This window comes from Dermacentor silvarum, chromosome 1 (assembly GCF_013339745.2).
Source record: "Dermacentor silvarum isolate Dsil-2018 chromosome 1, BIME_Dsil_1.4, whole genome shotgun sequence".
Classification (NCBI taxonomy): domain Eukaryota; kingdom Metazoa; phylum Arthropoda; class Arachnida; order Ixodida; family Ixodidae; genus Dermacentor; species Dermacentor silvarum.
This window is the reverse complement of record NC_051154.1, coordinates 152951363-152974331: the sequence shown is the minus strand read 5'-3', so window position 1 is coordinate 152974331 and position 22969 is coordinate 152951363. Positions and strand designations below refer to the sequence as shown.

The 22969-nt window shown below is 47.9% G+C and overlaps 1 protein-coding gene across 3 annotated transcripts in view; it reads left to right on the top strand.

The window, feature by feature from the left end:
- LOC119436248 (uncharacterized) overlaps positions 1–17662 on the top strand; it is a 172652-nt gene extending 154990 nt beyond the window's left edge. For 2 of the 3 annotated variants that reach the window (XM_037703041.2, XM_037703039.2), the window contains 3 exons: positions 1923–2073; positions 13785–14087; positions 15956–17662. In XM_037703041.2, the coding sequence (XP_037558969.1) occupies positions 1923–2073; positions 13785–14087; positions 15956–17085 (1584 nt within the window). In that variant the 3' untranslated portion in view covers positions 17086–17662. Of the gene's footprint in view, positions 1–1922; positions 2088–13784; positions 14088–15955 lie in introns of those variants that run through there. The other variant, XM_037703042.2, reaches the window with a different exon arrangement.
- The last annotated feature ends 5307 nt before the right edge of the window (positions 17663–22969 follow it).

Here is a 22969-nt window from a genome sequence, read left to right as displayed (position 1 = left end):
CACTCTTTTCTCTTGACGTAGAAGACTTTTAACTTTATTCCTTTGTACCCTAAATTGACGCAAGGTTTCTTCAGACCACGTTGAAATAAAGGCATAGAATAAGCGGTTTTTTTGTGCGTATTCCTTGTAAACACTGTTTTGTAACCCATGGCTTTCTACTTTTGTGCACAGGTACCTTGTACCTGAAACATTTCTCATAAGCAGCTTTAAACTTTTCGTGAAAATATTCGTAAGCGGTCTCGGGGTCTGTAATTAGCAGTAGAGATCACCAATCAATAAGCACTATTTCATTGCGAAAATTGTTTAAACTGTGTGCATTTACATCTCGTACAGTCAAATGAATGTCATTCACGGTTCCAATAGGTAGGGTTTGTGGAATAAAAAAATTGGGAGGTCATCGCTGATGTGAGTGCCTATAACACCTGATGATAAATTTATTTTCAATATTAGTTATAAAGACGTCTATCAGTGTAGTTGAACCATGCGAAATATGAGTTGAAGAATTTACTACATTTTCAAAACCATTAGATTCAAGGGTCCTATATAATTCTTCATGCGGTTTAGAACTCTTTAACAAGCCAATGTTTACATCACCTGCCATAATGAGCTTGAATCCATTATTGTTAATCCAGCTTAGATGCTCGTCTATAAAGGACGAAAGTTTGGTATAACTGTATTTGGAGGTCTATATAAAACACAATAGACATCATCATTGCATTTAATTGAAAGCATTTCATAATCATTAGTAACTAGGGAAAATGACTCAATTAGTTGGTATTGCAATGTGTTTTTTTCATCAACATAATGCCTCCTCCTCTTCGAGAGGGTCGATTTACAAAAAATGATTTATAACCGGGCAACTTAAGCACATCTATTTCATTTTTATACCAAGTTTCAGTTATCATCAGCACATGTGGAGTGAAACCAAACGAAGCAGTAAGCACAACAATTTGGTCTTCCTTGTTTCAAGCTGATCGTGCATTTATGTGGATGAAAGATAATGAATTCTTGTTTCTTGCATATAAGTTACCTACATCGCAAGGCGAAAGATAAGCAGGATAAGAGGTGTTCGTGGGCATCACGTCACCGAAAGAAGAAATCCTTTTCCTAGTTGATCTTATCAAGATCCGAGACGCAAGCTATGCGCAGTGCTCGGGAAGACTATGCGTCTTCTCTCTCTCTAGCTCTTTCTCCTGTACGAATTTTGGCCTTGGAACACAGCCACAGCCGCTGGCAAGCATCTGCTGCAGACGTAGTGCAGAGCTCTTTAGGCAATTTTCATTCGTAAATAAGACCCCCCCCCCCCCCCCAACAAAAAAGAAAGACCGTAAATATGGCAAACCTCATTGAACACACCTAGAGCCTAATTCAGAAATTTTTTCATTCTTAAGAGCTGCTTGCCATTGGCCGGCCGCTTCGTAATAATATGTCCAACACCATGCCCAGAAATGTGGGACATGTGGTCCCAACACGTGAGGACATGTGAATGAGGTCCCCACTGACATAATCAAACTGCCCAGAATTCTAGACCTTTATTAATGCAGTGCTCCTTATTTCCGAAGATGCTTCAAATGGGTCTTTTTCAATCTAATCCTAATTGATACCTGCGTTTTTCCGGGCGATTCAATTTATTCATTGCGGTGCCCATTCAGTAACGAACTGGGAGCAGACGCCCACCGGTAGAAGGCGCTAGGGGTCTCACACACCTGATGTCCCCGCATTTCTGGACATATATACACGTTTGGCTTGCACCTACTAAGATTTTACGACCAGCTCTAAAGTAAGAACAATTTGTATAGGCTCTTAATTTCTCCACTGTTATTAACTCCAAAGATATCACCCGATTCTTGCGCACCGAAAACTGAGTAATATAAAAACCTGATTAAATATCTGCTAGCTGATTCCATGCATTCTCTACACAGGTAGACACGCCACTTCTGCAAGTGCTGTATGCTGAACTCCTGTGCGGTGAGCAGGCTGTTAAGGGAGCCAACATCGAGGCAGTCGTCTACTACGTTGCGCAGGACATTGTCACCACTACAGTCATCCAGCTTCGGGACAATGGACTGCTGGGTACGTCGCATGGGGTATGTCATTTTGTGGCCACATTTAGTTCATCGTGGCACCAGCTTTGTTGCTTTACTGGATCCTAGATTTGTGTCCTGGTGTGCAAGGACTATTGAGGCCAAAGTGCATCATGGAAGGGCAGGTAGAAGGAAGAGAGAGAAGAGGGACATAGCACACACGCACATGCACAGCCTTCAAAAGGAGTTAACATCAATCAATGTTAAAACCGGGTGACGAGTGTGTTGCCATCAAAAACCTCTATTTTCTACTCACTAGTCCGACACATTAACTAGTACTTGCTGTTCTCGGAAAAGCTTCAAGTACGGCTGGTGTGGCCCCGCAATTGGCTGTGGTAGAAGATGCCATCTTTTTCTGTTTATCTGCACAGGTGCCCAATATGTATAGGTGCCCAATATACACATAGTCGTCAAAGCGTACTACGTAATGTATATATATACTGCAAAAGCTGCAGATACTGCACTTTACGTATTAAACAGCCAAACTTTCTGCTGGTCTGCACTCGATGTAATTCACATGCGAATTCCTCAAACATGCTCCCACAGACGTGACTACAACATGAAATGGGTTTCACTACTGGCCTTTCTGGAGGGCTCTAGTGAACCTACCAAGGCAGGAGGTGTCACATACTTTTGTGCTTGCACAAAAATATGTGACAACTCCTGCCTTGATAACAGCTTGCCTGCTCGCTAAAATTGCCAGCACCCATCAGAAGAGCTAGGTCCACCCATACAAGTACAAACTCCTTCGCTGCCGGTACCACTGGTGTATATATTGTCATGAACCACTTGGGGAAGTCAGCGTTTGTGACTAGCAGCGAGAGCAATGATAAAGCAGCGAGAGGCAGCACAGGCAATCGAGCACCGAAACAACGTTTATCTCCCTTGTCGTCGTTCTCCCTCTCATAGCCGCATCCCAACTGCTCCTCATTTCACAGTACAGTTATCTCCCCCGCGGAAAAGGAAGCTGTCCTGGCGACCTAGGGGTAGGACAACACAGGCGGATCATAGTATGGCTTGAGACGCTAGACATGCACAATGTCGCGTCCTCGACGGCGATGATCCAAAGATAGCTCGGGGGGTTCCACGATATAGTTGACTGGAGACGTTTGGTTGATCACGCGGTATGGGCCCTGATACTTCGACGCGAGTTTCGGTGACAGTCCAGGGGTAGGGGCTGGTTCCCAAAGCCACACTTGCGAGCCAGGAGCATAGGATGCAGGAGCATGGGAAGTTTCTCGAAGGTGCTTTTGGCGTTGCTGGTCTTCTGACATAAATAGACGGGATAGCTTGTGACATTCTTCTGCGTGTGCAGCAGTTTCAGACAAGGTAGTGGTTTCCGTGGTGTCAGGGCGGTACAGAAGGATAGTATCCATTGTGGAAAAAGGTTCGCGTCCGTACAGGAGAAAGAAGGGCAAAAATTTCGTGGTAGTCTGCGTGGTGGTATTGTAAGCGTAGGTCAGAAATGGTAGAACATGGTCCCATTTGCTTTGGTCGGATGCAACGTACATGGACGGCATGTCACCAAGAGTTCGATTTAAGCGCTCGGTCATGCCATTAGTCTGCGGATGGTATGCAGTAGTGGTGCGATGAATGATGCGGCATTCTTTGAGGAGAGCCTCGATGACTTCGGAGAGGAAGACGCGGCTTCTGTCACTGAGTAATTCCCTGGGAGCTCCGTGGCGAAGGATGATGTGGCACAGGAGAAACCAGGCAATGTCATGTGCAGAAGCGCTGGACAAAGGGGAAGTTTCCGCGTACCGTGTAAGATGGTCGATGGCCACGATTACCCAGCAGTTGCCGTCTGATGTGGTTGTCAGAGGTCCATAAATGTCGATACCTACTCGATCAAAAGCACGTGCTGGGCAAGGCAAAGGCTGCAATGGCAATGTTCGCAGGTTGAACGACGAGGGGGATCTTTGCAGCGTTAGCAAACGAGACAGGAGCGGACATAATGACGGATGAATCGATACATCCCTCGCCAGTAGTAACGAAGGCGTAGACGTGCATATGTCTTTAGTACACCTGCATGTGCGCACTGGGGGTTGTCGTGGAACGCTGCACAAATATCCGAACGTAGATGCCGAGAGATGACAAGCAACCATTTGCGGCCGTCCGGGAGGTAGTTACGACGGTACAAGAGCCCGTCGCGAATGGAGAAGTGATGTGCTTGGAGACCTAATGCACGAGTGGTAGTGGTTGTCGATGGGGTAGACAAGAAACTGAGCATTGACATAATCCATGGGTCTTTCTTCTGCTCCAGAAGAATATCCATGGCAGCAAGGGAAGACTCGGACAATTGGGCCTTCGGGGAGGTAACCTCGTCTGTTAGTGGCGAACGAGACAAGTCATCCGCATCTGAGTGTTTTCGGCCAGAACGATACAGCACTCGAATGTCATACTCCTGCAGTTGAAGCGCCCATCGAGCAAGACGACCGGATGGTTCTTTTAAGGACGACAGCCAGCACAGCGAAGGATGATCAGTTATCATGTCAAATGGGCGGCCATAGAGATATGGGTGGAATTTGGTTATGGCCCAAATTAAAGCCAGGCATTCTTGTTCAGTTAGAGTAGTTCAATTCAGGTTTAGTGAGTGCACGACTGGCAAAGGCGACGACGTACTCATCGAAGCCAGCCTTCCTCTGAGCGAGAATGGCACCAAGGTCGACGCCACTCGCATCCGTGTGTATTTCTGTTGGAGCGCTTGGGTTGGTGGAGACGTCAAGAGAAGACGCAGCTTCGTGAATGCGGCATCGCAATCCGGTGACCAGGTCGAAACGTTGTGGTCACCACGAAGAAGCTGCGTTAAAGGTGCTATTATGGTGGCGAAATTGCGGATGAAGCGGCGGAAGTATGATGCTAACCCTATGAAGCTGCGCAGGTCTTTCAAGGTCTTTGGTCATGGAAACTGGGCAACAGCTTGTAGTTTCGCCGGATCAGGGAGTACACCTTCTTTCGGCACTGACATGGCCGAGGATGACCAGCTGCCAGGCGGCGAAGCGACACTTCCAGTTAAGCTGGAGGCCAGCATCAGCGACACATTTGAGGACGTGTTCAAGTCGAAGTAAGTGGGAAGGAAAGTCCGGTGAAAAGATAACGATGTCGTCCAGATAACACAGGCATATCTGCCATTTGAGACTGCGCAAGATGTTGTCCATCATTCTTTCAAATGTGGCGGGCACGTTACACAGGCCAAAAGGCATCACGGTGAATTCAAATAAACTGTCAGGTGTGATGAAGGCCGTTTTTGGATAGGCTGACTCAGCCACTGGCACCTGCCAGTACCCAGATCGCAAGTCTAAAGATGAAAAGAATTCGGATCCTTGGAGGCAATCTAGCGCGTCGTCAATACGGGGTAGGGGATAAACATCCTTGCAGGTGATCTTATTGAGGCGCCGGTAGTCCACGCAAAAGTGAATTGTGCCATCTTTCTTTTTGACAAGCACTACAGGAGAAGCCCAGGGACCGTGCGAAAGTTGTATGACACCGCATTGGAGTATGTCTGCAACGTGCTCAGTGATGACGCCACGCTCCGTGACGGATACACGATACAGCCTGTGGCGTAAAGGCGCATGGTTGCCAGTGTAAATGTGATGGACCACACTGGAAATACGGCCTAAGTGAGATTGTTGTAGGTCGAATGACGTGCGAAAGCGGTCAAGGAGATCGATGATCTGGGCGTGCTGACTTGGAGTGAGGTTGGGATCAATACACCGGGAAAACGTTGGGTCACACGGCGGCGTCGGAGGTGAAACTTGAAGGGCCATAGCATCAACCTGAGGAGAAGCTGGGTCCTCAGGCACATCATAAAGGAAGCTTGGCTCGATTGCGTTAGCATAACCAAGACACTCATCGTGGAGCAGGCTAGCAGGGCAAGGAAACAGGTGCGCGACATAAAGTGCACTGGAACCTTGTCGAATGGCAACAAGGGCAAAAGGAAGCAAGAAGGGATGACGGCGAGCAACAAGTTTAGACGGCGTGAAAAGAACTGTGGAGTCAGAAAACCCAACGCAGGAAACGGGTACAAGTGCGGCAGAGTATGAGGAATCTCCGTGTCGGCAGTGACGAACACACGAGCGGAAACGTCAGCAGTATCTTCAAGCACGTTGGTGCCGAATGGTGACAGAGCAAGTTCAGCACGGGCACAATCTATAACGTCATGATGAGATGACAGAAAGTCCCATCCTAAAATCATGGCATGGGAGCAGCAGGGCAGAATAGCGAACTCAACACGGTATAAAGTGTCGCTTATAACAACATGCATGGTACACTTCCCTAAGGGTTCAATCGGTGCAGCGCTTGCTGTACGTAATGAAACGACAGAATATTGAAACGACAGAAGCATCTTTATGGCTGAGGACTATGCACTATTGTTGGCTGTGAATCATATAAGGAAATCAAAACTTCAAAAAGCAATTATATTTACAGACTCCCTAAGCGTTGTGAAAGCTCTGATGTCACTCTGCAAACACAAAAATCCTGTACTCACTGAGCTTTATTCCATTCTATGCAAAGCATATATATCAAACCAGCATGTCATTATATGCTGGGTGCCGGGCCATAGAGGCAATGAGGGTAATGTGCGAGCAGACCAAATGGCCACATCAGCTACATCGCACGCTACTAATCACACAGTAGCTGTTCCTGCAACAGATTTAAAACCTTTCTTGCGTAAGAAACTGCGAAGCCATTGGCAACGCCTGTGGGATGCGGAAACAAATAATAAGCTTCACTTGATTAAGCCACAGTTAGGTTTCTGGCCCTCCGCAATGAGAACACGGCGAACTGATGTCCTATTTTGTCGGCTCAGAATAGGACATACATATGGCACCCACAGTTTTTTGCTGACTGGCGATGAACCACCAACCTGTGATAGATGTGGTGAGAGGCTGACCGTCCTCCATGTCCTCCTGGAGTGTCGGCAAGCCGAAGTGGGGAGAAGGAAACATTTCCCTGTAGCATACCACTACGTATCATATCCCTCTTCATCCTATGATGTTTATTGGTGAAGAACCGCTGTTTAACACCAAAGCAGTCCTCGGTTTCTTAAACGATGTGGTCCTGCATGTTATAAGCCCAATAAATTCGTAGCGCATCCTCTCTCCAGAGGATGCCGCTGTGATAGTAGTTCTGTATAGCACTTACCTCCAGGCCCTCGTGTTTCAAGGGCTCTGTTCAGGTAGAAGTGCTTCTTGCCAATTTTTATATCTTACATATTTTGTATATCATACCATTCTTTAGCAATGCATTTTTTATGTTCATAGTACACGTCACTAGTCATTGCCATTATCTTACTACATGTTGAGTTTACGCACTTTACAGCGACTATTTTAGGCCCCATTACAGCCCCGTCACATCTTCTCAGAATTCATCACTTCACTGCGAACTAACACTGGCATGGTGCTCTTTGGCCATACCTGGCCCTTGCGCCACTAAACCACACACATTCGTTCATTCAAGAGCTGACTTTCGACCATGTAAGCATTCGTATTGTCACAGACAAAACAACAAAAGACTTCCGTCGACGCTATAGATGTTTTATAGAACAACTCTGGCACCTTCGTCGTTGTCTTCTTCGATGATCAACCCGACGTGCCTAGCATGGAATTGCACCGAGTGGCTTTCAGTCGTGTCAAGGTCGTGGCATTACCCCCCTCCCTAGAAGCATCGTCTCGATGCAGAACATTGATGCACTTGGGGGTGCCACAGTGATACTGGTAAGGTATACGTAGATGATGAGAGAGGTGTAGAGCTTTGAGGTCAGCGGGAGTAGTAAAGCTTCAACCGAGAGACGTGAACGACATCGGACAGGCGTGGGCGTCGGGGACGGCGAGTGGTGCCTTCTACTTCAGGAATCACTTCGTATGTCACGTCGCCGAGTCGTTGAACGATCCTATAGGGTCCAAAGTAGCGGCGCAAAAGTTTCTCCGACCGACCACGCTGGCGGATCGGTGTCCACACCCATACTTTGTCACCAGGTTGATAAGTGACGTCTCGGTGACGAAGATTGTATCGGTTGGCGTCATTGTGTTGTTGGTAGCGGATACGCATTCGTGCGAGCTGGCGCGCCTCTTCGGCGCATCGAGCGAATTCGGCAGCATCAGTGACAACATTAGAACAGTGGGTGGGTAAAAGCATCGCGTCCAACGTTGTTACAGCTTCCCGGCCATGCACCAAGCGAAAAGGGGTGAAGCCGGTAGTTTCTTGAACGGCAGTATTATACGCAAACGTAACATATGGGAGAACGTCGTCCCAGTTCTTGTGGTCGACGTCAACATACATGGAAATCATATCAGCGATCGTTTTGTTTAGCCTTTCTGTAAGCCCATTCGTCTGGGGATGGTAAGCAGTGGCTTTGCGGTGAACTGAACCACTGAGATGCATGATATCTTCTGTGAGCTGCGCAGTAAATGCTGTGCCCCGGTCGGTTATAACCACTGTCGGAGCACCGTGGCGGAGTACGATGCCATGTACAAAGAAGGTCGCAATATCATTAGCAGTGCCTCGTGGGAGAGCTCTGGTTTCAATGTAACGTGTAAGGTAGTCTGTGGCTACAGCAATCCAACGGTTACCAGCCCTCGACGTGGGGAATGGTCCAAGCAAATCTATGCCGACTTGCTGAAAAGGGAGCCGTGGAGGATCAACGGGATGGAGAAGTCCAGCGGGACGCAGGGGTGGTGTTTTGCGTCTCTGGCAGTCGCGGCATGTCTTCACATATTGCTTGACATCACGGCGAAGGTTAGGCCAGAAGTACTTTTGGCGTATGCGTGAGAACGTCCGTGCGAATCCCAAGTGGCCCGAAGATGGCTCGTCATGAGAGGCCCGCAGGATGTCGTCACGTAGTGCAGACGGCACTACAAGGAGGCAGGCGGTTGCGGTTGAGTGAAAACCCAATTTGTAGAGGACGCCATCGCGGAGAAAATACGAAGATAACGTTCGGACGAACATACGAGGCGGCTCTGGTAGACGGTTCTCAAGGTAGTCGATGAGAGGCCGGAGTTCTGAATCATCGCGCTGTTGCTTGCTGATGTCTGACACTGTGACAATGGAAAGAAATGCGTCCTCTTCATCAACATCGAATGGCGACGGTTGAAGAGGAGCACGCGAGAGGCAGTCGGCGTCGGTGTGTTTACGCCCGGACTTGAACACGATCGTCATGTCGTATTCTTGCAAGCGAAGACTCCAGCGTGCGAGACGGCCAGAGGGATCCTTCAGATTGGCGAGCCAGCACAATGAATGGTGATCTGTCACAACTCGAAACGATCGGCCGTACAAATATGGGCGGAACTTAGCAATTGCCCACACAACAGCCAAGCATTCCTTCTCCGTAGTCGAATAGTTCCTTTCAGCTGGAGACAAAGTGCGGCTTGCGTACGCAATGACGCGCTCGGCTCCATCTTGCCACTGTACGAGGACGGCACCAAGGCCAACGTTGCTGGCATCCGTGTGCAACTCGGTGTCACTGTCTTCGTCAAAGTGTCCTAGAACGGGAGGTGTTTGCAGACGTTTCTGTAGTTCACAGAAGGCCTCTTGTTGGTCCTGCTCCCAGACAAACGGAACATTATCCTTTGTTAGCCGCTGCAAAGGTTCGGCTATCCTTGAAAGTTAGCCACGAAGCGTCTATAATATGCGCAAAGCCCTAGAAAACGGCGGAGTTCGTGTTTGTTCGCAGGTGTAGGAAACGAAGCGACAGCAATGGTTTTGTCGGGGTCTGGTCGAATGCCTGCGTAGCTGACAACATGGCCTAAAAATTTGAGTTCGTCATACCCGAAATGGCATTTTTCAGGCTTTAAGGACAGGCCAGCAGCACGAATTGCGTCAAGAACTGCTTGTAAGCGCTGTAGGTGCTGCTCAAAAGTGTCAGAAAACACAACGATATCATCTAAATAGACAAGGCATGACTGCCACTTGAGACCTGATAGTACTGTGTCCATCATGCGCTGAAAGGTAGCAGGCGCAGAGCACAATCCGAAAGGAAGGACCTTGAATTCGTAGAGTCCATCAGGCGTAATAAAGGCGGTTTTCTCACGGTCACGGTCATCAACCTCTATTTGCCAGTAGCCGCTGCGTAGGTCCATCGATGAGAAGTATCGGGCATGTCGAAGGCGGTCCAAAGAATCGTCGATGCGGGGAAGGGGATAAACGTCTTTCTTCGTAACGTTGTTAAGCTTGCGATAGTCAACACAAAAACGCATTGTACCGTCTTTCTTTTTCACCAGAACTACAGGTGACGCCCATGGACTGGTGGAGGGCTGTATGATGTCGTCGGTAAGCATTTGTTGGACTTGATTGCGGATGGCGTCTTGCTCTTTACGAGAAACACGGTAGGCACGTTGGCGCACGGGTCTTTCATCGGGATTTGTAATAATTCGGTGTTTCGCAATAGGCGTTTGGTTGACCTTCGATGTTGAAGCGAAACAGTCCGCAAAAGACTGTAAAAGGCTCCGAATGCTAGCCTGTTGTCCACCTGATAATTTTGAATTCACATCAATCTTGCTGTTGGCCGGTACGTCACAGGTAGCATCTGCACCATTCTGTCCTACAGTTAAACAAGCAGGATTGTCACTGACTGGCTCCAAATAGGCGATGGCAGTTCGTGGGGCGAAGTGCTGGTATTCACGACTGAAATTAGTCACTAAAATCTGAGCAGTCCGTGACGACAGCTGCAAGATGCCGCGAGCTACGCAAACCTGTCGAGCCAACAAGACTGACAGATTGCCTTCAGCGATTCCGAGATGGGGAGGATCGTCGTCTGTTTCCACAGTGATCAACGTAGTACTCCGTGGTGGCAAAGTAGCGCAGTCACCAGAAACGCGTAACACCGAGGACTGTAGGTGATAGTCGTCCGAATGAGTTGCATGTTCGCTGGAAAAAGTGACAAGCAACTCGCGAAGGTTTATGATTGCCCCGTACTCTAGAAGAAAGTCCATACCGAGAATGATCTGCCTAGAGCACTCTGCCAGTATAATAAATGAAGCGACAAACGTGGCCTCACGAATGCGTACCCTCGCAGTGCATTTGCCGGTCGGTGTGAGAACATGACCGCCGGCTGTACGGAGCTTAGGTCCGGGCCACGGTGTCGTCACCTTGCGAAGTGCAGTAGCCAGTTGTCCGCTTAGAACAGAATAATCGGCACCAGTATCGACAAGAGCGGTTACCGGGTGGTTATCTACAGAAACGAGTATGTCGGCTGAAACAGGTTTACGGTTTTCGAATGCAGGTGCCGAAGGTACACAGTCATCGTTGTCGTCATCGTTATCGTCGTCGGTGACGTCGCCGTCGGTGACGTCGCCGTCGGGGTGTCGCAGCGGAGGATCTTTCGAAGTGCGTTGTACAGCGGCCCCACCCCCCGAGGTCGCTGTTCTTAGTTTCCCCGACTTGGGCTCGTGGGCCGGTTGCCCACAGAAGCGGAGAACGTAGTGTAGCGACTAGGTGACGCCGATCGTCGAGGAGGTGGTGATCGTGACTGGCGCCTCTGTGGAGACGGAGATCGGCTCGTTGGCAGGGGCTGTTCAAACGGTGGGAACTGCGCGTACGGCGACGAATCTCGACTGGCCAGATATTGCTGGATTTCTCTCGGGCGCTCTCCCTCACGTGGGCGACGAGCGCCGGGGTGATATCCCTGGAGTCCTATTCGTCGGTAGTAGCAGGCACGGTACAAGTGGCCCGCTTCGCCACAGTGGAAACAGAGTGGCTGATAGTCAGGTGTGCGCCACACGTCTGACTTTCGCGTATTGATTCGGGGGCTTGTGGACTCGTACATAGTTGTATGCGAAGTTTGACCCTGGAAATGGCGCAGCGGTTCTTCAGAAGAAGGCAGGTTATGGTGGTTCACGGGCTGCGCAGGTAGCCTCACTGCTTGCGCATAAGTCAGTACAGGGGCGGCTTCAGGTCGGGTTGGCACGAATGGCTGTGCCGCCTGGCGGACTTCTTCGCGGACGATATCTGTGAGGGCCGTTGCGGTCGGCTGAAAACGCACTCCCTGTAGTCGATCAAGCTCCTCCCGCACGACACTACGCACAAGCTCTCGAAGCGCATCGGTGTCACAGGGCAACGAGAGAGATGGAGATGCTGATCCCAGGGTGATTTGGCGATCGTAGACCGAGGAGCGTTGCTGAAGGGCTCGCTCCATTGTTGTCGCCTCACTGACAAACTCAGCTACTGTAGCTGGAGGCCTTCGCATTAGTCCTGCAAACAGCTGCTCTTTCACTGCTCGCATCAGCAGGCGGACCTTCTTCGCTTCTGTCATGCCAGGGTCAGCACGCTTGAAAAGCCGCGACATGTCCTCTACGAACATGGCTACGCTTTCATTAGGCTTTTGAACCCTGCTCAGGAGAGCTTGCTCTGCTCGCTCTTTTCTTGCGGGACTGCTGTACGTATCGCGTATCTGCCGTTGAAATTCTTGCCAGGTGGTGATGGATGGCTCGTGGTTAGCGAACCATGTTCGGGCAGAGTCCTCTAGGGCGAAGTACACGCGCCTTAGCTTCTTCCGTTCATCCCAATCATTAACCTCGGCCACACGATCGAAGTCATCGAGCCAATCTTCCACGTCCTCAAAAGGCTCACCATGGAAAGGCCGCGGCCATTGGGGCGTGTGGAGAACTAGCGACGCAGGAGGCTGTCCCGTACCGTATGTCTCCTGTGTCTGGGTTGCGGTTGTGGTCGACATCCTCGGCAGATCTTGAAGGCCGTATTCCGGAGGTAGTCTTTGAAGCCGTCGGCTTTTGCGTAGGTGGTCCGCTTGCAGATCCTGGGGGTCAGAGTACATAGACGCGTACCCAGCACTTCCACCAGTTTGTCACAGACAAAACAACAAAAGACTTCCGTCGACGCTATAGATGTTTTATAGAACAACTCTGGCACCTTCGTCGTTGTCTTCTTCGATGATCAACCCGACGTGCCTAGCATGGAATTGCACCGAGTGGCTTTCAGTCGTGTCAAGGTCGTGGCAGTATTTTCTTCAGAACTCTCATCTCCATTTCATCACGGAGCAAATCACGGAGCGTATAGAGCCAATTATCGGCCGAAGGAGTCGCTGCATTTCAGTATCGTTCCTTGGCATAACTGCGGTGAGGAGTACCTTTCGAAACACTCCTCCAGTCCAATGCTTTCTATAAGATTTTAAAAGTGCCTTTCTACGAAATTGCCACCGAAGAGCGTTACTGAACTGCATTTATCACTACAGTCTAAATGCAGCGCTGTCTTTCACTTGGTGGAGCCCAGGAGGAGCTTCGAGGATAAGTGGGCTACACGAAAAAGATCTGTAAGAGTCTGGGGAGTGCGGAGCACTTGTCTTCCGCTTCCACAGGTTTGTGGCGCCAGTCGGGCAGCGGGAGCCCGACCACATGTTCCTGCAGCAGCTCTAGTCACTTTCGCAGTGACCTCGGAACCACTGGCCGAGATCGAGCACCAAACTGTATACTGTCTTGGACAAATGGTCTCCACACGGGAAAATTCAAATCAATATGGCCAGATCAGAAGGCTGTGCTTGAGGTAGCTATAAGGTGTCAGTGTGGTTGTTTTCAACTTTGCTGTGCGATAAGCCGCACTTCGCTGCTGAAAACCATCAGCATTTTTGTCTGGAACCCTCGACTGAAACTCTTGTAGTTTTTTTGTGTTTTACTGTGCCATATTCTGTACATGTAGAAAGCACGTGTATACGATCTTACAGAGAAAGCGCACTTTTGCTTGACGACGCAGAGCCGGATGTGAGCAAGGGCGATGGCGTGTACAGCGGCTACTTTTTGGTTGCATCGCGGCGAGGTGGCTGGTACAGCGTCCTGTTGAGGGCCACAGGCAATCATACAACGTCCGTCGGTTCCGCCGCAAGTCCCGGCACCTTCTTTCACAGGGAGGAGTTCGTTGGCTCCTTCTGGGCCTCTGGGCAGAACAAGGCTCAATTCCCACCTGGCACGGTGCATGACCTGAGCATCAAACGCACCGAGCTGCCCAACGTCACCTTGGAATGGTCAGCCCCCGGAAGCGAGTACGACAGCGGAGATGGTGAGAAGCGAATGGCGGGAAACTATATTGGCGGTTTATCAGGGGCCATATACAGTATAGACCACTTATAACGTAACCGCTTATAGTGCAGGACCGGATATAGTGCGGTCTTTTCAGTCTCGCATTAATTTTCCCATAGCACTCCATGTATACATGTATCGTTTATGGTGCAGTTGCGGGAAACGAAATACCGGTTACAGTGCGGCTGCCTGGGAGTACGGAAGTCACGCTGAGACGGCGAACGCTCCCCTCAAACGGGCGCCCCAAGGAGTGCTCGAGGAAGAAAGAGAGACGAAGTGGAGGAGAAGGGCACGTGGTGCGAACGAACAGCCAGTGAGGCTGAAACCAGAATCTTGAGTGCGAGTCGTGAAATATCACGGCGCGCATAGTGAGCGAGGGCCGCGAAACTGCCAACGCCATCCAATGCTCGCTTCACGATAACGGCAGTAAACGAAACTTCAGGGAGCGGGCGGCGCCGGCACAGCACGGCGAAGGGCACACGCGGAGACCGTGGAATGTGAGGGAGGAGGGCGGCAAGGAAGCGGATTTCGCCTCGGCAACTCCGCCGTTTCGGTGGCTCCCCTCGCCCTCCCTCGTAGCTCCCTCACTTTCGACTGTCACCGTGCGCGCCCGCCGCCGCTCCAGCCGGCCCGGCGCCCGCTCCCCGAAGTTTCGTTTTCTGCCATTATCGGGAAGCGGGCTTTTGCCGACGTGGGCAATTTCGTTGGCCGGCCTGGGACAGCGCCGCTGCTTCCCTCTGCGCCGTAGCCGCAGCGTGCAAGGTCAACACGTGACTAGAAAGTAGAGTAAGCATAAAGGAGAAAGAAGGGTTCACTGCCATTTGCTACGCGTGGCTACGGTAGCGTGGCTGAGATGTCGGCACGTACACGCATGGTCCGGCGCAACGCAGAATCGGCGACCTTGCCATTTGAGAGAGGGTGAAATTTTCACCGCATTTTTTTTTTCATCGCGCGCGACATTGAGGGGTCTCTCCTAAGCTTTTACTCCCGGAGCAATGCCGGTCGGAGGTGCCGCCGCGTGAATTTTTTCGAATTAACAAGATTCGACTGTAAATTTAATGCAAACGTTCTAGCCGCATTCCTCGACTGTTGCATACACGTGGCGGCTCTGTGCACATGTTTTGCATATGTGCGGGCCTTGAAAATTGTTGCTTTGGTTATAGTGCGGTACCGCTTATAGTGCGGATATTCGCGACTCCGGCGACTTACGTTATAAGCGGTCTACACTGTATTTGAAAAAAGGTATATTTTGTATTAGTGCAATGCCACCACGCCTCAGTATATGTCTGGTCATATGCTCGTTAGCTATCCTAACTGGTTGATGCTTCTTGCACCAATTAACCATGGAGCACCCTAACATAGTAAAAGTGTTAATCTCGAGTTATGACCCGGCGGCGCAGGAGCCTTCCGTGCTGCCGATCCTGTATGAAATTCCTAATTTCTTTGAAAGTCATGCAGGAGCTTGTTAGCGTTTAGAGTGCGCAGACATGGGGTTACCGTGAGAATACACCGGACAGGGAAGCACATCAAGCCGAAGAATATCAGCAGAAACTTTATAAAATTTTTAGTTATAAGGTGTCTTTCGATTCAATGATCATGCACTTTATCGGAAGTAGTGCACAAACGGTTTATCTTTCTTTGTCATAATGAAGCAGACTGCTAAGTTACAGCCTTTTAAGTACGTAATTATGTGCCATATGTCACAAATATTACTTTCAGCTTGGTCTATTCCTCGATAATACAGGCTTAAAGAGTATACCTGCAGAATGAATGCATGCATTTATTAATATATTACGCACATTTGAGCACAAGAAGCTTCGCCAACATGTTCCTCTGCTTTTACTGCAGGTGTGAGCTCCACCTACGAACTCCGTTACTCCCTGGACCAACGACGTCTGTTGAACGATTTCGCTAATCAGCCGAGTGTTGAATTCGAACAACAGCAACAGCCTGGAGATTATGAGTCGGCCACCTTATCGCTTCCAGAAATGAAAGACGATAACACGGTGGTTTATTATATCGGTCTACGAACGAAGAACAAGGAGCGCCGTCACAGCGGCATCTCGAACGTTGTGGCTGTTGTCGTAGAAGGCCGCTTGGGAATGACCACAGTGGATCCCGATAGTAACAATACCCACAGGAATACCTCCGTCAGCATCAACACCACTGCAACAGACGCTGTGAGCCATCCTGTGCCAAATAGCACAGCAGGGACTATGCTGATGATGACTCCTGATGATATCACGTCATCGTCAGACCTTTTGTACTTCAGCCACTTTACTGAGCATCAGTTCTACTTTTTAGTTGCCGGCGTAGCGGGCGGGTTTGTTTTGCTCGTTCTCCTCGTCAACTGTCTGATATGCTTGATCTGTCTACGGCATCGAAGGTCTGATGGCAAATGCCGGGACACCGAGTGCGTCGTTATCGAGAACGTAGTTGGTCCCGATAAGCCCATCAATGCATATGAAGAGCGCACTAGATCTGATGCACCAGGGGCCGTTGGGGCACTGCGCCAGAAACTATCCAACTTATCCCAACGTCAGGATCACGCCAACAATACCACGCTCGAGAACTCTCCAGGCGCAGCTGTGAATGCGGCTCCTTCGTCGACTAAGGATGTCGATCCCGATCCTCCTATCGCTCTCGCATCCTTCAAAGAACATGCGCAGCCTAATTCCGATGGTCCCAGTGCCATGCCTCGTGGCACAACAAAGGAAAAACCACGAAGCATTCACACGGTGGCCGCCGAGGCAAGGGCAAACAATGTCGGAGAGAAGGCACCAGCCACATCAGGGCCTGAACACATGCTGCAGCGCCGGGCGTCCGGTTCAATACGCTCTTCCAAGAGGTCAAATGCCTCTTCGCACGCAACGAGGGTGTCGGATAGGTCAAGACGCACAGACCGAAGCAGGACACCGGCACTTGTCGACCATGCGAGAAAGTGCAGTGGCAACTATTACGACCTAGGAGTTGTCTAACATGTGCCAGTCTTTAGCAATGCCTTTAGGTAAGGGTCATTACAAAATGCTCACATGACTGTTGATCGCTGTCAGTGCACCATTGCATCTATCTGCGTGACGCTATCACAATTGACTAAGAGAGATCACGTGCTCTTCGTGCCACTAAAAAGGGAATAGTAATCCGAAAAGCGGGAGATATACAACATTTCAGACCGTGATTTGCTCAAGAGATTGAGAAAAAGCAGAGTATGACGTTCAAGACGTTCGTCACGATTGTTATATTATGGTTGATTAAGTCTTCAGCACAGGAAATATCTTAAATGTATTTGCGCAAAGAGAGAGCGCGAGAGACAGAAACGGAAGCTTATGACCAAAGAACTATACCACTCTGCCCATCACACACTGGGGATTCGTTTCCGGAGGAAAGTGATTACTGCAGGTACGATAGCACACCGGTGCGCACGAAGCTGGTTCGCACATGGTACATCTTTCTGATATGCAAGAGGCGACGTTAACATTCCACTGACTACTTTTCTTCGCTCGGTACAGTTAGTGTCATGCATTTCTTCCTTTCAATAAAGTGACGTGACATGCAGTACCATGGAGCTCTCCACTTACCTAACCCCGGCAGAATTCAAGAACGCTCGTGTACCATGCATTGGGCGGTGCACAAATTTAATCCAGAATTTAGTTAGTTTTTTTTTTCTTGGTAATTAAATGAACAAACTTCAGAAAAAAAGATGTGCAGGGTGCGAAAAACCTAAATGAAGCGCAGTATAAATGTTGTGTAAAATAGCAGAGAGCCATACGCAGTAAGGATAGTACTTATATCGGCCGTATTGACTTTTAAACATTCACTTGCTAACTAAATTAACAAGCATAGTGTCAGTGCACACAGCAAACATGAACACATCACACTCGATGACCACGGACACTCGCTGTCAAAACGCTGGCGTGAGGAAACGCAGCAGCAGCAGCGAGCGAAGTGACCTTCGTGCTGTTGTCTATCGCTTCAACGCAAACTGAGCACCAAGAACACGCAGCACACACAAAGCTGCGAGTCGCCAATGCACCTAGACTGTGCCCCCAACGCAGACTGCTCTCAAGATACGGCCGCGCACAGCCGCCACATACGCACTTGCAGCCGGAGTAAAATGCCGCCCCCCCTCCCTCCCCGCCCCCCGATGCCTCGCAATGTTGAGTGCCTCGCGCGCGCAGCGGAAGATGGCGCATATCCTGCCCGCTTTCCTCCCTTTCGCGCAGGCGAGATTTAGCCGCATCATCGGCTCCCCTCCCACGCTGTCACTCACACATACAGCGTAGGGCGCGTGGCGACGGTGTTATCGCCCTTGAACTTTATACGAAACCTCATGGCGACGACGATGGCAGAAATTCACCTAGAGCGTCTATATAATTGCTATCGCAGTAGAACATGCAGACAGAGAATTGTTAACGAAGTACAGTGTAGAGATTGCATCTATACCTGCTTGACAATTAAGCTTCTTGAATATTCATATTCAAGAATATTCAAACAATATTCATATTTTCTAACGTATTTACACACCGCAGGAATATTAGTAGTACATTCGCGCCCTCGATTTCAGAAACCGACCGTTGTTGTTCCCAGCCACACAATATAATAATTCTGAACATCATTGTCCACCGACGATCTGACGTCTAGCTCTTTTGCATGCCTTCATTTCATAAGCATGTAATCAGTTTCGTGGGTAACAGTATTGTAATGTTTAAAGCTAAAAATCAACTTGAGAAATCTAAACTCTCTAAAACTGCGGCACAAGATGGTGATTGTGCCGTGCACCCATCACATCTCCAGAGTGCCGTTTGCTCACATGCCATGGAAGCCTTTCCTGCGAAAGAAACTGCGAAGCCACTGGCAACGCGTGTGGGACGCTGAAAGAAATAATCAGCTTCACTTGATGAAGCCACAGATAGGTTTCTGGCCCTCCGCAATGAAAACATGGCGAATTGATGTCCTATTCTGTCGGCTCAGAATAGGACACACATATGGCATCCACAGTTTTATGCTGACTGGTGACGAACCACCAACCTGTGGTAGATGTAGTGAGAGGCTGACCGTCCTCCACGTCCTCCTGGAGTGTCGGGAAGCTGAAACGGAGAGAAGGAAGCATTTCCCTGTAGCATACCGCTATCATATCCCTCTTCATCCCATGATGTTTATTAGTGAACAACTGCTTTTTAACGCCAAAGCAGTCCTCGGTTTTTTGAACGATGCTGTGCTACATGTTATTAGCCCAATAAATTCGTAGCCCATCCTCTCTCCCGAGGATGCCGCTGTGATAGTTTTTTATAGCACATGCCTCCAGGTCCTTGTGTTTCAAGGGCTCTGTTTAGGCACTTGTGCTTGCGGCCAATTCTTGCATCTTTTATATTTTGTAAATCGTATCATTCTTTCGCCATGCATTCTTCATGTTCATAGTACACCTCATTAGTCATTGCCACAATCTTATTACATGTAGATTTTACGCACTTTACAGCGACTATTTTTAGGCCCCTTTACAGCCACGTCTCATCTACTTTTCATAATTCATCGCTCCACTCCAAACTTACTAACACTGGCATGGCTTTGTTTGGCCATACCTGGCCCTTGCGCCACTAAACAACATACATTCATTCACATGCCATAGACGAAACTCCCGACATTGATGGCGTGGTTCACTGCGCCATCCGGCGCCATGCACCAAAAGATCTCTATCATCAGCGGTAGACGTAAGAAAGTGTGAGTTGCGCTAACTTGGCAGATTATTACAACGAGAAAGTCGTAGATTTCCTGAAAAAATTTTTCTGACGTTAGTAATTTTTTTCTGCATGTTCATATGACACAAAGGACTTTTATTAATTCCTTGACATAAAGAACTACAGTGGAATCTCGTTGATACAATCTTCATGGGAACCGTAAAATAAAGCGTATCATCCAAAAATCGTATTATCCAACCGAATCATATTATCGGGAAAAGAAAAAGAAACATATCCCGAAAAACTTATTATGCAGAACCGTATCAACAAGATTCTACTGGACTAACTTGTTTGGAAGAGTGCAGTGACAACTTCGGCGCAGTTGCATTTCAGAACTCAGCTGGTTTATCCGTGGTCTTCTTATATTGAACTCTACATAATATGAACTCTACATATGCAGAATGGAATGATATTTTTATTCAAGAACGAGGGATGTGCATTGGCTCGTGTTTGGCGCCTCTACTTACTATATTTTCAGCGCACCATGATAGATTCTTGTCAAACGCATTGACTGGGTTTAGTGCTTTTAAAGTGTTAAGATATGTCAATGACTTTTGTTTTTGTTTTTTAATCTGTACGTACACACTCTGGTGGATAATTAAAAAAAATTCTACTGAAGCCCTAAACTATTTCGTTTTTAAGAAATTGATAAGTTTGATCAACAGTTTTTCTACGTGTTGCACATTTCCGTTGGAGTTCTACTTACAACATCACGCACCGGCTGAAATGACGACTGAACTTTGACTATTTGTCAGATTTGACAACTTTTGGTAAACTTGGGAGTCTAGCAAAATAAAACTTCAACTGGAAGTATCGTCGAAACTAGCTATCCCCCAGTGTTCCTAGAACTTCTTCAATAAAAAGACACAATATTTGCGCATTGGTGGACTCGGCAACTTAATTTTTAAATGACAGCAGCAGTGCAGACACAGAAGCTTCTCTCTGGTTGTCTAATTTTCCGATCTGACATCTAGGCTGTTTTAATGAAGTCTGTTTTTAATGACGTCAAAACAACGGTAGATCCTCATGAGTGCATGTTATTTTGATAATTGTGTTTGACTAATATCAAGTGCAACTTTATTTTACCCACCATGGGTTGCTTTTATCCATAGTGATTCAACAGCATATGTACAAATTATTACGGGCAATCCTTCCCATCATGTGGGGATTTTCACTCACACAAGAGCACGCAGTCGATTTCAAACCGACCTTCGACCGAAGCTTGACTGGCTGTCTAACCTCTTACATTTTGAACACTGCCTGTGCATGTGCCTTTACTCGTTAATGTATAATATTCTGCAACACTCCACATTACTGTACAGTACTACACAGGAACTGAACAAAACATGTGGAGGCTCCAGCGCCAGTTGAACGCACAGTAGACCAACTTGCTTGCACAGAAAAGCTGATTCAACGCAATAATCAAGTATGATAAAATGTCTGCATGCTCCCTGACCTGACAACCACATGCACAGAATGCAGTAAAAAACAAACCAAGTTCCTGCTACAAAGAGTAAAAACAAATGCTCCCTAAACAATAGGAACTTGAACCGTTTTCCCATTTGAGAAATTACTGCTTTCCCGCATAGCATGGACATCACTATGTATACTATTGACGCCTACAAATCTTCAAAGTAATTTTTTTTGTCTGATCTGACAAACAAAAGTTGGAAATTAGGAACCAGGTGCATATTTTGTATATTTCAGTTTTTTGTTTACTCTCAGTACATATACCAAAAACAGCAAATAATTACTTTCATTCATGTTCCTTGAGTTTCATATCAGAATGCTCAAAAATTGTCCGAGCAATTATTACTGCTATACAACCATTCAAAACCCCAGTAATCAGGCTATAATTTTGTGTATTGCCATATACGTTGGGACTACTATTAAATATAATATGTTAAAATATAAGAGCACCAAAAATGAGCACATTTATAGCGGTATAACAAAGGAGTTCATCCACTAACACTGACGGTTGAATCACCCACCGAAGGAAGCACTGCAATTTCTAGACATCCAGTTTCAATTGTCTGACCAACACACACTTTGGATTTATCAGCCTAGAGCCAATAAGTCCTTGTTACTTTATAATTTCGGCCATTTGGACCTAGTTAAAAGGGGCATTGCCAACTTGTGCCTTAAGAATGTCGTGCCACCATGTAAGGTCTATACAAGCCTAAAGAAACAGTTTGAATGTATATGGTGGGTACACGAAGACATTGCAGGTATCCATAGCGGAGAGTTTCCTCTGGAGGTCTCATGCGGAAACTGGCACTCATACTACAGTAACTGAACGGGCGCCAAATAAACGAAAACTGTGATTGTGCCCTACCTACATACTACTAGGATGGCACACTTTCATAAAAAGATTGCTAGTCAGGTGAACGCAAGGGTGGCATTTTCTGCACCAGATAAACTTAGCAAACTGTGCCAGTTTACAACCCTGTGCCGTAAGACTGCATCTGGGTGTTTCAAGATACATCAAAACTGTTTCTTTGATTGTGAAGAGGCAGTGATGTAGGAGCTGTCATCGTCCTATGCCAGGAAATACATAGGACAGATGGGACAATGTCTTAATGACTGCCTAAGAGATAATAGTTTAAATGTAACAAATTACCGTGACAGTCATATTGTCTGTTCACTGTCAAGAGTACAGCTGTGCTTCTTTGTTCAATGTACCAGAGTAGCAATGTGGGCTTGTTGGCATGGCATCTTGATCTGAGTTTTTTAGGGCGAATAAGACTGGACCCAAGAAGACACACAGGACCCACGTAGCGGCGTGTGTCAAGTGCAAGTAATTTCCCGTAAGTTGTCCTTGGTGTCTGTTTGTTAGCTTCTTATGATACCACTTTTAGGCTATCATATGAAAATTCAGTGGTTGGTGAGTTAATGTATTTTGAGCTGCTAGATCTCGAGGCACACACAGAGAAACACAGTGTACAGAGAGTTGAAAGATTGCATGTTTATTCTGGTATATCATGAACGTCACGCAGCATGCTGTTCAAAATCTCAATTAGAAGAAAGCATATGTGCAGGCACATTCACGTAATGCAACGAAGCTTCAAACAGGACATTCGTCGTTGTTTGCCTTCTATTGCCTTTTCCTCTGCTTTTACAAGGAAAT